Here is a 17,028-nt window from a genome sequence, read left to right on the forward strand (position 1 = left end):
ATTAAAACAAACCTCAAATTCTGGCAAATTCTATTTTTGGGCAGGTTTAAAATTCTGATAAATGGAGCAACATAGTCATTTATATCCATGAGATAAAACCTACTATATTCTGACATGTCCACTACACATTGATGGGTGAGGAACTTAAGAAGGATAACAAAGAACAATCTGTTTGGTGTGATTGATTTTAGATATGTCTCATGACTGATATGGCTGATTACATCTAGAGCAAGAATTGCGTATCATCAAGGAGCAATCATTTTGGGAATGACACATTTGGTGAGATCTGACAAAATGTGAAAATAGAAGTTGTGCATTTTAGGCAGACCTTGGTTCCTGTGTCAGCACCATCCTGATGGGACAGGCGGCACCAGCATTATATCTAGCCAGGTTATTTTCCTAGGATTGGTCCTTTGCAGCTGTGTCTTTAACCTGCCCTACATCTGCTGTCATAGGGGGCAAGTTATTGTGACTTGGGGAAAACCTTGCAAGATGAATTAGGACCCCTGCTGGGCCTAGTTTGGATCTGGACAACATGGTAACATGGTTTGTTGCTCCAGCTCAGGCATCCCCAAACTTCGGCCCTCCAGATGTTTTGGACTACAGTTCCCATTATCCCTGACCACTGGTGGTCCTCTTAGCTACGGATCATGGGAGTTGTAGGCCAAAACATCTGGAGGGCCGCAGTTTGGGGATGCCTGCTCCAGCTTGTAGCTAGGAAACAGCAAAGTGCATTGACACACTGCTCATTTCTGGCCAATGAGAAATAATCCCCATTAAAATTAAGGAGCTACATGAGAGCACTACCATACTATTGAAATGCTCCCTTTGATTTCAGTGGGGGTCGGGCAAGATAATTTCCCAGTTGATTGTGCTCTTTAGGATGTAATCCTATACCCACTTAGGGTAAGAACTCATTGAACTCAATAGGACTTAATTTTGTGTAGACATGAATACCGTGTTTCTCATATTATAAGACACGTCTTATATTTATTTTTTCCTCAAAAAAACACACTATGGCTTATTTTCAAGGGATGTCTTATTTTTTTCCTTCTCCTCCTGCCGCGGCCGGCATTGCTGCTGCGCCTATCACTATGTCTTATTTTCGGGGTATGGCTTATATTCCTTGAATGCTTAAAAATCCTGCTATGGCTTATTTTATGGGTATGTCTTAAAATATGAGAAACAGGGTAGAATCACACGGTAATGTTACCTGTAAGGTGCTGTGAACACTGATAATAGATACATAGGTTTATGCTGTTATTTGGCCTGTAAAATACTATGCACACTGCTGGTGGTATAGAAATAAATCACGGCTACCCACCAGATTTGCCTAGTAGAGATTTATGCATCTTGGCAAGGTGTTAAATGAAGGGCAGCACATCTCCAAGGTAATAGATCTTGCCACAGAAAAGGTCACTGCAGGCTCTTTTCTGCCAAGGACACTAATACAGTGGAACCTCGGTTTATGAACACCTCGGTTTATGAATTTTCGGTTTACGAATGCCGCGGACCCATCTGGAACGGATTAATTCACTTTCCATTACTTTCAATAGGAAAGTTCGCTTCAGTTTATGAATGCTTCAGTTTATGAACAGACTTCCGGAACCAATTGTGTTCATAAACCGAGGTACCACTGTATTCCCATGAAGCATAAATGAGGAATTATAGTCTGGGGTAAGGGCTTCATCTTACTTTGATGTTTGTTTTTGGCTCTAGTTCCCCATGCAAGTACAAAGCAAATGTGCCTTACATTGTTGTGAATGGCATGTGTGCATTAAATTGCACTTTTCTTAGTAAAATACATGGAAAAGAAAATACGGTTGTTCTATGTGCTAAAAAATAGGAGTGCACCATTCACAACCAATACTAATCATAGAAACATGGAGTTGGAGAAGGTCTTGTAGGTTATCTAGTCCTGTTCTTCCTAAACTATCTGATGTTGTGGACCAACAAATCTCCCCCTCCTCAATGTGCCAGTGACCGATACAGTGGAACCTTGGTTTATGAACACCTCGGTTTACAAATTTTCGGTTTACGAACGCCGCGGACCCATCTGGAATGGATTAATCCACTTTCCATTACTTTCAGTGGGAAAGTTCGCTTCAGTTTATGAATGCTTTAGTTTATGAACAGACTTCTGGAACCAATTGTGTTAATAAACCGAGGTACCACTGTACATTATTTGGACTCTGAAGCATTCTACCCAACCTAGGCTGGGTTAAGTAGCCATGGTCTGTGGACCACCGTTTTGAGTATCACTGATCTAGTCAAACCCTGCGCAATGCAGGAATTTCAGGACACCCTCACACACACACACACTTACATGCATTTGACTTGTGTGCATACATGCGGTGCTGGGAAATACGTAAATAATTCCATTCATACTCGGAAGTGGCAGAAGAGAGCTGAGAGTTCTTGTGGCTTGTGTGGAGCCCCGAAATCCTCCCAGAGTCTGAAGAGGACTTCAGTGAGGGTGAAGGAAGCCGCAAAGAGACCGGAGGCACAGCAGGGCTTTGCTTAGCCTGCTCAGCCCCCCCCCCCCCATCTAGAAGTTGATGTCTAGGGTAGTGCAGCTGCAGTTGCCACTTTGCCGCATGTCCTCCAGCCTCAGAGGTTTGATTCTAGTTGTAGATATTTTTGGATATTGAATTCAGGTTCTCTTCACGGCGAATCTATCTAATTCACAATAATCGCAGCCATCCTTCAAAATTTGCACATCTCAACAGTTTGCAGGGCAGTTCTCTGGCAAAGTATTGTGTCCAAAAATGCATATACTGTACTAGGGTAAACTGTGTATTGAAATGCCTAGGTTAGTGAAAATATATTACATTTGGGAAATTGCTTTGCCAAAATGTGTATGTTAAGGAACATTGCATAAAAATCTATATTGTAGGAGAAATTCTCTGGTGAATTTTCATGAAAGTTTTCCGTATTTTTTTTCTAATTGCAAACTGATGGGGGAATGTGGAGAACTGGAGATTGGAAGAATAAGAAACTGTGAGAAACTAAAACTGACAGAATTGCTTTTTTCATTTATTATTCTATGCCGTTTTCCCACTCATGCGAATCACAAAGCAGCTCACAATAAATAAGCAATAATGTAAAGGAACATCACAAAGACAACATAAATCATATATAATAATTTTAAAAAATCATCAGTGAAACTATTACAAATAATCAGTAAAACAGTCACATTCTATAAAACACAATTAACAAAATAACTTAAAAAAGTAAGCTAAACAACAAAAACACAACAAAAGTCATATTATAACACTCACAAAGCACTACAGCACACCTAGTCCACAAAATAGTATCGACAACATTAGCAACCTTTGAGTTGGCACACAAACGCACACTCCTCACCCCTATGTGTGCATTCAGCTTCCTTATCCTTTTGACCCTTTAACTCTTAAAATTGAGCCCTCATCTCTCTGCTTCATCCATGTTTGGAATAGGCCTGGGCTCTAAAAAACATGGGCAAGGGTGGTTTAGCTATTTTTTAAAGAATCTGTAGCTGTAGGATATGATCTACATCCATATTAGCACAGGAGATGCTGTCTGATTTTGCTGATTCTTTGCTTGTGGTCTCTTCCACAGCATGCTGGAAAAGTCATGCATATAAAGTGTTGCAAGGCTATAAATAATGGTGTTGGAGCTGTTGAATTGCTGCACAAATGCTCGGCAGTTTATAAAAGGATCTTTTTATTATACACTATTTACACTTCAAATCAAAGGGGGAACTCTGGTGGTTTACATCAGAGATTGGAATGCACTCCTGGTGGAGCGGGGGCACTCTATCCCTCCCTTAGCGCTGCTTGGACATAATTTCCTATTAAGGAAACTTTTGAGCAAGGGGAAATAGACACGTCGAGTCATTTTCCTCCTCCTTGTGTGTTGCACAAATGCAGCTGCTTGAGACACTTGGAAAGAGGGTTTGCAATTTCCATGCTAGCAGCCCCTGCTCATCTCACTCTCTTGTGAATTAGCCCTTGAGTTTTGAGACCAGGCATGTTTCCCTTGAGAAATGTAGCCAAATGTTCTGTTTATTTGCTTTTATTTTAGATTATCACAACAAACAAATCAACTTGCCCAAGACATTGTGCAATAAAAGACGAGCAAATGAAAATCAGTGTAAATCAGCCTTGAATTCAATAGTAGCTACAGGTGACAAGCCATAGGTGACAAGGTGAGTGGGTGGAATTCCATGCAGATGCGGAATCAGGTGTATGCTTCCAGAGCAGAAACAAAGCGGGCTGCTGGAGAATGGAAGTTCTCTTCCTCTGTGCCCAGCATAGAAAAACAGTAGGCTGCTGCAGGACAGTCAGAGCAGTTTGATTCTCTCTGCCAGCCTCCAGCAGGCTAGCAACATTTATGCAGGCTAGTATCTTTTGTGTATACAAGACTGGTATAAATTCTTATCAAACATACAACAAGAACCCAGGTTACGAATGGCAAATTCAGAAATACAACAGCGTAACCGGCCGATATTCTCAGTCACCAATTTATAGACATATAACACCAAATGACAAAATCATACACACAAGAATATGTAACATCATAATAATAATAATAATAATAATAATAATAATAATAATAATAATATCTCATGCTTTCTAAAAAATAGATACCAGCTCAGACAGGCCTCATTTGAAAAAGAGCTCTGCAGGATAGATAAGGTTTTAACTGGCATCCTCAACAGGAAAGGATGGGACAGAGAGCCAGACTTTCCCTGATGATTTAAACTCAGGTGTGAGGAATACTTGGCCTTCCATATGTTGCTGAACTGCAACTCCCATCAACCCCATCAAGCATGGTCAATGGCTAGGGATGATGGGACTCATAGTGCAGCGACATCTGGAGGGCCATGGTTCCCTAACCTGCTTTAACGTGTGTTTGTGTATTATGTAGCTGCTCTGGATATTATTATTGATAGGTAAAGGTAAAGGACCCGGGGACGATTAAGTCCAGTAAAAGGTGACTATGGGGTTGTGGTGTTCAACTCGCTTTCAGGCCAAGGGAGCCGGCGTTTGTCCACAGACAGCTTTCTGGGTCATGTGGCCAGCATGACTGAACCTCTTCTGGCGCAACAGACCACCGTGATGGAAACCAGAGCGCATGGAAAAGCCGTTTACCTTCCCACCACAGTGGTACCTATTTATCTACTTGCACTGGCGTGCTTTTGAACTGCGAGGTTGGCAGGAGCTGGGACAGAGCCACAGGAGCTCACTCCATCGCAGGAATTCGAACCGCCAACCTTCCGATCGGCAAGCCCAAGAGCCTCAGTGGTTTAGACCACAGCACCACCTGCATCCCGTTGCGCCAGAAGCAGCTTAGTCATGCTGGCCTCGTGACCCGGAAAGCTGTCTGTGGACAAAGGCCGGCTCCCTCGGCCTGAAAGCGAGATGGGCGTCGCAACCCCATAGTCGCCTTTGACTGGACTTAACCGTCCAGGGGTCCTTTACCTTTTACCTTTATTATTGATATTATTATTAAAATTTGTATACCAGCCTTAATCCGAAGATCTCAGGGCAGTTCACATCATAAAATACAGAAGAAAACCACAAAGTATATAATAAAAACAAGAAAAAAAATCCATTAGTCTCTGAACTAATAACCTTGCTGCTATGAATTTGTTTGATTTGGATAAGACTGTGGGATATATATGCTTTACCGCACAGCAGGTGTGATATTGTGGCTAGAATGTCAGGATTAATTTGAGGACCCTGAGTTCAAATCCCTACCTGGCTATAAAGCCCACTGAGTGACTTTAAGCAAACTGCTCACACTCAGGTTACTTACCTTTAGCACAAGGTGTGAGTACAATGAGAAATACATGCTACCTTCAGTTGCTGGAATAAAGGGTTGTGATAAAATTATGATAAATGAATGACACATACTTCTTTGATTTCTCTTCCTAAACATCCTGAGGGATATCCAATGTTAGTCATATTCAGAGCAGACCTACTGAATCAATCAATTTAAGAACCCCTCCACGCTTTTGTTTGTCCCATGATTTCTAGTGCTGTGTTCTGTTTGGTTTATAGGAAGAATTAATGGGGAAACACAGGGTTTCAGGGGGTCTTTCTCCACTGAAATCCAAGGCAAAAAATCACAAGTGGAAACACCGAACTGAACATGGGGCAAAGAGGTACAGACTTAGGGAAAGTGCAGCTGGGCCCCAAGACTAAGGAGGTGGAAGAAGACAGCCAACACCACTCCAACTTACTGGTTGTCAGTAAGAAAGCAGGCAAGTGAGGGGTGACTGAGGGCATATCTGGTTGGTGGGGCAGTGTGCAATTTGCCCTGTTGGGCCAGCTTCCACTGCCATCTAGCTCATTACCGTCTACCTGTTACTGGCAGCAGGTCTCCTGCTTTTCAAACCAAGGTTTTCTCAGCCTTTACTTGAAGATGCTGGGGATTGAACCTGTGACCTTCTGCATGCAAAGCAGACTCTCTTTCACTGCCCGTTATCAATCATCTTGCAGCTTTCCTCTCTACCATTTTCTGCCCTTCAGAAGAAGAAAAAAACCAGGTATAAAAACATGTCTACGGACACCAGACCTCTGCTGCCCAGTTTGTATGCTTGTTTTTTGTCTGTTTGAAGCAAGTTGTTTAAAAGGATCAAGTTTTAAATCCTAGCCAGCTTTTCCGTCCGTTGGTGTCGCCTGTCTCCATGGGACACGTTGCACCCGCCCTTAAAATAACAGAGCCGCTCATCTGCTGAGACTTGAACTGCAGTCCTCCCTCGTATCACTTTCCTTTACTCTCCTGGCCAATCATGCTCTTAAGCAATGTTAACTTATATCTCCAGTGTGCTCAGCATTTCAAATCTACATTACATAGGCAGGAATGAGAGTCTCCTTGGGGGACACTGGTGGAGCATGGTGTAAATGACGTGTTGAAAGTGCTGGAGTCAGCAGAGGAGGCCCTGACTAAATAAGGGTATACATTGCAGTGGTTTACCAGACCGACAGGAGAATGCAACAACCAAGAGCCTACATGCTTATCCGCTAAGTAGAAACCTGTTCAGGTGGATTTTAACCCTATGTTAAAAGTAATGGCTTTGTGTAGATTCTGTGCTGTGCTCATAGAACAGGGTCCCCAAACTAAGTCCCGGGGGCCAGATGCGGCCCAATTGCCTTCTCAATCCGGCCCCTGGTCAGTCTGGGAATCAGCATGTTTTTACATGACTAAAATGTGTCCTTTTATTTAAAATGCATCTCTGGGTTATTTGTGAGGCATAGGAATTCGTTCATATATTTTTTTCAAAATATAGTCCGGCCCCTCACAAGGCCTGAGGGACAGTGGACCGGCCCCCTGCTGAAAATGTTTGCTGACCCCTGGAACATGACAAAACATTCGGCTTCCTAAGAAATTTATGCTTGTCTTTGCTTTGTCTTTTTCTCCTGGAAAAGGAAGTTTCTACTGCTTGTTGCAAACAAGTTGGAATTTTATTAATTCTGGGGGCTAATGGTTGGGAAATTAAAAATGGAAGTTCTTAATAAAGGTTCTGCCTCTGCTGTCCTTCCCTTCTCTTGCTTTTCCTTGCCTGCCCTTTTCACTCCTGTTCCTTTCCAATACTGTAAATGCTAATTCATAAGAAAAGCTGAATATTGCACTCAGAATAAATTACGCGAATCAAGGTTATCTATACAAAGTTATAGGCCTTCTTATGATTGCACAGTTTGGATTTTCCTGAAGCAGAAATATGTGGTGTTGTTGTTTTGTATAGATTAAGGCATCCCTTAAATCAGCCATGGGGAACCTCCCCCCCCCCCTTCTCTGAGTGCCACATTCCCTTCTGGGGTGCCAAGTACCAGTGGGATGGAGCCAGAGCCAAAAGTAACTAGGCAAAAGTGACTAGAGCAATGGATGTGATTTTTTAAAATCTTTGTGCAGTAGGTTAGTTTCCACATAGACTTTGCAAACTCCTTTCTATCCTCTGCCCAAGCAAACAAAAGCACTATCAGAATTCCGGGACAAATTCTAGCATGGCAAAAACACTCAAGGTAGATGCAGGGCTGTTGAGGGGCAGGATGAGGGTGCGTGGCCTAGGGTGTCCCTCTCAAGGGACAAGTAGAAGAGTCTGGGGGAATACATTTGGCCTCTGGGCCTAACTTTCCCCACTGCTGCTTTAAATAGCCACTCCAAACTCTTTTTGAAGATGTGTGTTTGGAAGCTTTCTTCTAAACACACTGCTGCCCCAAGTGTCCATTGACATCCATGTCATGATGCTCAATCAGGTCCAATTGAGTGGATTTTCATGTAGGCAATGTGTGCCTCTTGCTACTGAAGGCCATGAGCAGCTGGGCTCAACTAGAATTGATTCAGGGCCAGGGTTTCTGACAATTCACGTTCTTACAAACCACACCCATAGCCAACAGCTCTACTCTTGTCATGGAGCTTTCAAAGGAACTATTTTAGCAAGGGGAGAAATATGGCAGCCAGAGGAATGCCTTTTAGGCTTTGTCTGCACCAGCTTTCTTATTCTGGGCCAGTGGTGATATGAGACCCATGGAATGTGCACTCCACTTTTGATGTCTTCACGGGGCTCATCCATAGGGCTCTCTGTGTAGGCAGACGTGTGCCGAATGCTTCAGCCTACACTGATCCCCACTAGTAGGCCTACGTGTGGCTGGCAGGGACAGGTGCAATCTGCACGGCACAAGTCTGAGCAGAAACGGTCTGCGTGACTTGTTCCTCAGTGCACCATGGAGTTCTAGGGAGAAGCAGAGCTCCATCATTCCATTCATTTATTCTGCTGGAATTCCATTCTGCGTAGCATTCCACTCCTAAATTCCAGTTTGACTTGGAGCATTTCCAAAATTAATTCTGGAATTGGCACTTTGCTGTAGCTTTATGCTCATTCTGCACATATTTCCCTCTCTGCATTGCCAATATGCATAGCGGGGGTCCCCCCCCCTTTTACTTTGCAGTTTTTAAAGGTGTACCATGGTCATTCTCACACGTGATGCTGGCCGCAAAGCATGATAAGGCAAATTAGCCTGTGTAAGAGCTGCCTGCTGCTGTATGTGACATGAGCAGCCCCTGCTTAGCTCCTAACTTTTTAGAGCAGGGCAACAAACCACAGAGGGGCAGGATTATACCTATAGATATATGCTGCCTTCCCTGTTCTTTTCTTCGACTTTCCTCCATATTGATGATTCCCTTACTCCTAGCAGCTGGCTGCTCACCTCATTCCCTCTCTGCAAGTCCAGCAGACAGAAAAAATACCCTAGCTGTACAAGAACTGGGCCAGCCCTGTGCCATTCATTCTTTTGTGCTTCAGTTTCTTTGCCTGAGGCTAGCGGCATACTCTGCATATATCCTTAAGTCTCTTTCTAATGGAAGCTTCTCTATGAATGCCAGCCTCTCAAACTCTCTGTTGTCACTACCTACATTAGAGCAGGAGGTGTGAGGAAGGATTGTGAGGCACACTATACTTGCTAAAGTTGTGTGCAATAGACAAAGGTCAAAAAATCATAGCTGGGCTTGATAGCCAGCCAGAATATGCTCCTGTCTGAAGCTTTCTCCCTGCCAGTGAAAGGGGACAGGATCTGAGATGGTGCTCAGCTCAAGTCCTAGCCCAGCTTGTGTGAATGGCGTATGTGACTAGAATATGTATGAGTATCCTATGTGAGTAGTGTGAATGGGTGCTTGTGAAAGTGAATGGGGGACCCAAATAAGCTCTTACACATGCACACTACCCTGAAATGCATCCACTAGTTTCTGCTGATCTCTACCTATCATACTCTCTGTATCTCTTGTGACAAGAGAGTGTGTTTTGGAAGCCCTTCCTTTTCTGAAAAGTCAGGGATAAAGCATCTTCATGGAACTGGCACAGACGTCTAGCCCCATGCAATTTAATCACTGAAATGAACAAAGGTCAAGGGTTGACAAAATTCTATGACTGTGTGTGAACATAGAAAGTTACCTTATACCAGGCATCCCCAAACTGCGGCCCTCCAGATGTTTTAGCCTACAACTCCCATGATCCCTAGCTAACAGGACCAGTGGTCAGGGATGATGGGAATTGTAGTCCAAAACATCTGGAGGGCCGAAGTTTGGGGGTGCCTGCCTTATACCAAGTCAGACCACTGGTCCATGTATTGTCTACTTGAGGGTTTTGAACAGGAGTCCTTTCCAACTCTGCCTGGAAATACTAGTGGTCAGTAGCTCAGTAAGAGAAATAGTTTCCCCAGGGACCACTGGATTTCTTAATGAGATTAGAACAGCCTTTATTTTTCCCATGTGACATGTCCTGGCAGGAAGTTTGCAGATGCTCGCCTCTTGATCCCATTTTTCCAGCCTGTTGTATTTCTGAATGGATGCAAATGTCACTTTCTCAGTTAAGGTCAGCCTTGCTGGCTGTGGGACAGTGGAGGCAGCACTTCTGGGCCAGAATGTGTAGCTCAGCTGCTTTTCTCTTCTTCGTCTCTAACCTGTGTCATTAACCTACTGAGTTTGTCTGTTGTTTACCCATCCTTGACAACAATAGTTTCTTGTCAAATAAGAAGACAACACAAATCTGAGCATTTACATAATGCTTAGTATACTATTTCTTTTTTACAGCGCTTCATTGTTCCCATTGCCTCACGTACACTATCACAATAACCCTTGCAAGAGAGGAAAGATTGGTATCTTTACATATGGGGAGGATGCTAAGGTTGAGAGATGGTAGCTTACTTATGACCATAGAGCAGGGGAGAGCAACTGTTGGCCTTCCAGATGTTGTTAGGACTCCAACTCCCATCAGCCCCAGCCAGTATGACTAATGGCCAGGAAGTTGTAGTCTACCAACATCTGGAGGGTCACAGATAGGCAACTCCTGCCATAGAGAGTTCATAGTTAGCTGAGATTTGAACCGGTAACTTATTGGATGACATTCTGTAATTAGTGGTGGACAAGGTCTGGACACTGTGAGTCCACTCTTGCTCTCCAAACCACTGCCTTAGGAATGGCTTCCTCTTTTGTGTCTCGTGTGTCTCGTGTGTGTGTGTGTGTGTAAGAGAGACAGGGAGGGAGATGGGGTGGCACAGAGAAAGGGTGGCCAAGCAGAAAACTCTGTCCCCTATTGACTCTGACCCAATCCACTGCTGGCATGTTTACCTCTGAGGGACTGTGACCATCAATAAGGGTGTGTGTGTGCGTGCGTGTGCGTGCATGAGTGTGTGTGTGTGTGTGCTGTAAGCGATTGTTCTTAATTTGGTGAGCCCTAGGACCCATCGAATATGGCCATACCCTGATCTAAGGTGGCTCGCACAAATGTCTCCTTTTTGGAGTTCATTTTAAACAGAGAGGGTGGGAAGGAGAGACACACATACATACAGGAAGAGAGTTCTTTTTATCTTTAATTATTGATCAGGAGAAGATATTATGGCAGATATTCCTCTTTTCCCCAAACACCCAAGAAATCTTAAAACAATGAAATACATATTCTGTTGGGCTAACTACATTTCACTCAGCTTTGATGAGCTGCAGAATGAAAGTTTTTCCAAGCAATTTTTACAAAGGAGTTTACAACCATTTCTCCATGGTTTTAGTACACCCGGAACTCTTTGTACAGCTATTTTTTTGGTGTGGGTTTTTGCCCCCTTTCTCAGTAACAAGAGCCTTTTTCTATACAACTGTTTAAAAGTACAAGTTATCCTGCCCTCCTTTGCTCTTGTCACTTTAAAGAGGGAAAAAGAAAACGAGCATGTACAGTAAAAAATAATCATTAAAACTGGAAATAGTTCTTACATTGCACTTTGGGATCAATGCTCATGTTTCAGGAGAAGTTAAGGGCAGACTAGATGCGACATTAGATATTGCGAAATTCCAAAGCCACATTGCTAGAAATCAAGCTGTATTTGCATATTTCATTTAAACAGCATAACATCTGAGGTGTGCTTATTGGTCCTGTTTGGTCATGTTAACTTGCCTGGAACATGGTGATTCATGGGGCATCGAATGTGCTGTAAGGATGCAGTCCTATGTCCAATCAGAAGCAAGTTCAATGGGACTTTCTACGTGCTTTCCCCCCTTAATAAATAAATAAATTTAGGGGTACTCACATTTTGACTCAAGAAAATCACCATTTTATAGCTCAAATCAGGGAAAATAAATACAGTAAATGGACAAAAGTACAAAGATCCACAAAATGTTTAGGGGTATGCGTACCCCTGCATACCCCCAGAGAAAAAGCACTGGACTTACTCTTTGGTAAGTGAGTATACTATACACACTTAAGATGTTCACTATATGCAACAGACTGTACTTCACAGTGTTGTCATGAGGATAAATGGAGTGCAGGAAGAATAAAGTATGCTGCTTTGAGCTCCTTGGAAGCTCCTTTGTTATTTCATAAAGTTACCCCATCTGGTAAAGCAGCAATAATCCTGAACTAGTATTCTTTGAGTTAGATGTGTACGTGTTACAGGGATCTTTCTGTAGCTTGTTATACCAGAGGGTTAAGATGAGAAGTTGCCTTTTGGCCATGGTGGGTGAACATCATATGCAGGGATTTAGATGGAGCGGATTTTGTTTCCTTCCAGCTGCCTGCTAGATGATGTTTCACCATCTGTGCAACTAAAACTCTGTCTCTGAGCCACTTTTCCCCTTGGCTCCTTCCGGACTCCTGCAGCTTTAGGCAACTGTATGGGTGCATCCTCAATACGAATGTAAACCTGTTTCAAACTGGCTTGACAACAGTTGACTTCCTCCCCGAAGGTTCATGGGAAATATGCTTTGGGGAGGGTGCCAGTGTTTTTTAGTTTGAACTTATGGCAGTTAAATGAGCTTGAAACTGGTTTTTAAATGCAGCAGAGTTATACCATTGCAAGAGTGCATGGAGTTTGTTGTGCTAATGCTCACAATTGCTACTACAGACCTTAATATGCATGAAACTACCAGAAAAGCATTACGACACTGAAGACATAATGTTTGCAGTGTTTGAGGCAAGCATTACAAATGGTCCATGTTGTGTATCCCTAAATAGAGGTCTGCAGAACCTAGTATGTCAATCTCTCATTTTATATGAGAGGGGTAAGTCATATATGGAAATCAGGGGTGGGCAGACCTATCAATTTCGGTTTCCTTCAGTTTCTCATTCAGTCCTTAAGTTTGGTTCATTATATTTCCATCTTGGGTTGTGATTTGGAAAAAAAACAAATAAACAGTAATTCAAACAAAAATACAGGCTGCATATACACCAACCTATTTGTAGCCAAAAAGGTCGTGTTTCTCAGTCTCTAATTAATCCTGCGCATAGTCAACATGCTGCTTTCAGTCTAGATTGACTCTTGATCCTGGTGTTCACAAGGATGGGTGTGGTTATTTGAAAACCCTCCCCTTGATTAGGTTACCTAGTGTTAGGAACTGAGATATGAAAGCTAGGAGCTAAATGACACCTTAAATCTAGGTTTATTGGTGCAACAACGGAATGTCTAGGCACACTTTTTTAAAAACAAGAATACAAGTCTTCCCCTGCCCACCCCCCGTAATTATTATTAAGAGGGTCTCTTTTCCAGTCTTCAGAGAGTAGCAGGAAGTGGGGAGGCAGAAAAATATGCCCCTTCCACTGCAGTTTTAATACGAAATCCTAGGCGCAGTACTGTGCCCAGAGCTCAGGAACTGTTTGCGCTAATGAAATTCCCTGTTGCAAAATGTGCCTAGAACAACAGGAGTTTCGAAAACTGATTACCCATGCCTTCTCCTCCCTGCACATGCCCCAGGTGAATGAAGAAGGAAGTGGTGAATGCAGTCTTGTTATATGCCCACCCACAACCTCATTGAGTAGGTGTGACTACATGCCCCCTCCCTTTGCTGCAACTGCATACATATATTTCATCTGTTTTGAAAGGGACACACTGAGCGGTAAAGCAGAATAAATCTTTAAGAAGCTCTTACATTTAGAATGAAGCCAGTTTCTCAAGAAGGTGCTTTTCAGGGGCAAATAAAAATAAAAATCTAGATTTTGTGTGGACTATGTAGAAAAAAAACCCAGATACTCAGTCTCCATTGATTCGAGAATAAATTGTCTGTGCGCAGCCACAGTACATCCCACCAGAGTGGAGAAGCCTGTGATCAGGTGACCTTTGCACCTGCTCAGTCTGCTATTCAGGTGCTAACTGCTGATAGGCAACTTCAAAGCACCTGCTCACCTTTCTTGGGGTCCTTTATCTGGATTTGGGTAGGATAGCCTTTCAAAAAGAGCCTTTCTTCAAGTAAAGGACAGATGGCTATCCTACCCAGTTCTTAAAGTGTGATTGGAATGGTGCTGCTAGGGAGTCTGGAGAGTTGTGCTTCTTGGATTCATGACATTTTCTCACTTCCCATAGCATGAACCTTACAGTCTACTAATTGGTGGCTCCCAGCCAGAATCTCAGCTTTAACCACTGTGTCTATTCCTTTGCTATGGCAACCTGTTAAGCAGCAGCAACTCGCTTATGATGGCTTGCGCCAACAACACCATGGTTTGCCAAATCATTCAAGCCCTTTCCTTTTCCCATCTAGCGGTGGGTGTGGTTGTCTGAGGACAGGGAATAGTGGCTTGTTTGTGTGTTGCTGAGAGCCACAGGTTGGCAGCCAACTGCTTCTATGAAGGCAGCAGTAGGGAAGAAAGTGGAAGGGAATAAATAACTTATTTTATTATGGATTCTACAGCTGACCTTAGAGTCACTGAACTTAAACAAAAAGAGTTCATAGAGTAAGGTTAGAACGTGAACAGGCTGAATTAGAATTCATTAGCAAATCTGATAATGTTTCCCTTGAGCTGAAGAGGGGATTACAAATAGTGTAATTGTTGGCCCATGCAACCAGGAATAATACTGTCTGCAGCTACATAAGATTTTCACTTCTTGCTGTGAGTTGGGAACACTCTCTGTAGGTGATCAGCTGAAAAAGAGGACAAGGACCTCTTTCTTTAATAGTTGGGTAGAAAAGGGGATTCCAGCAGCTACACCTCCCTCAAAGTTATCCCTTCTGATACAGTAGTTCTTAATTTTAAACCGAACTGGATAGCCCACCTTCAAATTGAGGACTGCCCTCTGCTAGTAGAATACATGCGCACTCTACCCATTAGCTCTTATAGAATGACATCCAATAATAATTAAGGAACAGTAATCCATTGTTTGATGGGACGCGGGTGGTGCTGTGGTCTAAACCACAGAGCCTAGGGCTTGCCGATCAGAAGGTCAGCGTTTCAAATCCCTGCGACGGGGTGAGCTCCCGTTGCTCGGTCCCTGCTCCTGCCCACCTAGCAGTTCAAAAGCACGTCAAAGTAAAAGTAGATAAATAGGTACTGCTCCGACGGGAAGGTAAATGGCGTTTCTGTGGCTTAGTCCTGCTGGCCACATTACCCGGAAACTGTATGCCGGCTCCCTCGGCCAGTAAAGCAAGATGACCGCCACAACCCCAGAGTCGTCCACGACTGGACCTAACGGTCAGGGGTCCCTTTACCTTTTTTAAATCCATTGTTTGACTGTTAACACTCCTTTGTCCAAACTGCAGACTCATTCACAGCAATTAGATAGTAAACTCACCATACCACCCACCAGATTTCCAGGCCGCTTCAGGTTGTAGCCTACAATAGTTTATGGCACAATAAGCCTGTTTGTTTTTACAGTATAGTGTAACATAGCCCTTTATTGTTTCTACTATATGGTATGAGATCCTGCCTGGTCCAGAGTATGCAAGAGAAAAAGTCAAGGGATCATTTTCTTTCCTTAAGAAAAATTCACCAATCTGATATGAGATAGTAGGCCCACCTACAAAGGGATAAATGTTTGCTAATTCAAGGCATGTGTAATGCTAACCTGTGCATTTTATTTCCGTAAAAGAAGGGATGGGGTGGGGAATTGCAAATGAGTATAGGTGGTGCAGCCCACATAAGGAAAAACCAGCTGTTTTCCTCCTCCTCTCCTCTTCCCATATTTGCAGTTCATTTACAGGATGCTCCACTTCAGTTTTTAATTAAGCATTTTACTGCTTATATCAGTAGCTAATCAGTGATGTCACAGGCATTATCCAATATGTATCTATAAAAGGATGCATCCTGTGGTAGAATTATTTTATTTTGCCAGGTGCTTCCCCAGACACTATGAAAACTGGAAGGAGTGGTTTGTGCTGATGACACTGCAAACAGAAAGTCATTAAGTGTGCATTGTACGTAACAGGAGCATCCACTTATTTGAAAATATATTATCTAGCAAGTGGTAACAGCAGGGCTTGCCACTTTTTCCTCCAGGCTTTATTCACTAATGCCTTTGGATTGAAAGCATTAAAAGGCAAAATAATAATAATAGTTTATTATTTATACCCCGCCCATCTGGCCGGGTTCCCCCAGCCACTCTGCTGGGGGAAGGCTCATTCTTATTGTTATCCTTAAATTTATTGATTGCCCTTCACCAGCAGGTCCCATGGCAGGGTACAACAATTTGCCTGCCTCAAAATCCCATGTCAAATAAACAAGACCTGTCATCATCTAAAAAGACAAATCTTGCTAAAGGAAAGATGTTGACATGGTTCTTGACCAGGCTGGCTTGGTTGAAAATTATGCTGGTGCAGGAGGATGTCGAAATCTTTTGCTTTGCACAGAAGATATAGCAAGGTTTGCATCTTGTGATGCTTCTGCTTGTACTCAGCAGGGCCTTTTTATTCTATGTCATTAAAAGAGGAAATCTCTCCAGCTTCCTATCTACCTTTATGTGTATGGTGTGTGTTCACTGCCGGTGAGTTCTTTTGCTCTACAAACCTCAGCACCTGTCAGATACATACATACATACATACATACATACATACATACATACATACATACATACATACATTACCTGGTTATTTATGGTAGGGATACTTTAGAAGCTCACAGCTGCAAGACAGCTAAAAGAGAATCTCCTGAGGCTGAGAAATGTACTGGCTGAACCACTGAAAAGTTGTGTCTTCCTGGAAGTTAAACAACAGCTTATTTTAGTAGAAGTAAATAGAAACTCAAAGAAAGAAGGGGCACTTTTTTTAAAAGGACAAAATAAAGAAGAAGAAAATAGA

At 42.9% G+C, this 17,028-nt stretch overlaps 1 protein-coding gene across 4 annotated transcripts in view; it reads left to right on the forward strand.

Annotated features, from left to right (window-relative positions):
• The window catches only part of JPH2 (junctophilin 2), a 62,475-nt gene that overhangs the window by 13,937 nt on the left and 31,510 nt on the right, over positions 1-17,028 (forward strand). Inside the window, exons 3-4 of one of the 4 annotated variants that reach the window (XR_009557951.1) lie at positions 192-4,189; positions 6,048-7,233. The exons of 2 other annotated variants lie outside the window; for them this stretch is intronic. Coding sequence is in view for 1 of the 2 variants with exons in the window: in XM_035121609.2 (XP_034977500.1) it covers positions 192-204 (13 nt within the window). In the remaining variant the exon portion in view is untranslated. Of the gene's footprint in view, positions 1-191; positions 5,367-6,047; positions 7,234-17,028 lie in introns of those variants that run through there. One more of the 4 variants, XM_035121609.2, reaches the window with a different exon arrangement.

The sequence above is a fragment of the Zootoca vivipara genome, chromosome 7, assembly GCF_963506605.1.
Source record: "Zootoca vivipara chromosome 7, rZooViv1.1, whole genome shotgun sequence".
Taxonomy (NCBI): domain Eukaryota; kingdom Metazoa; phylum Chordata; class Lepidosauria; order Squamata; family Lacertidae; genus Zootoca; species Zootoca vivipara.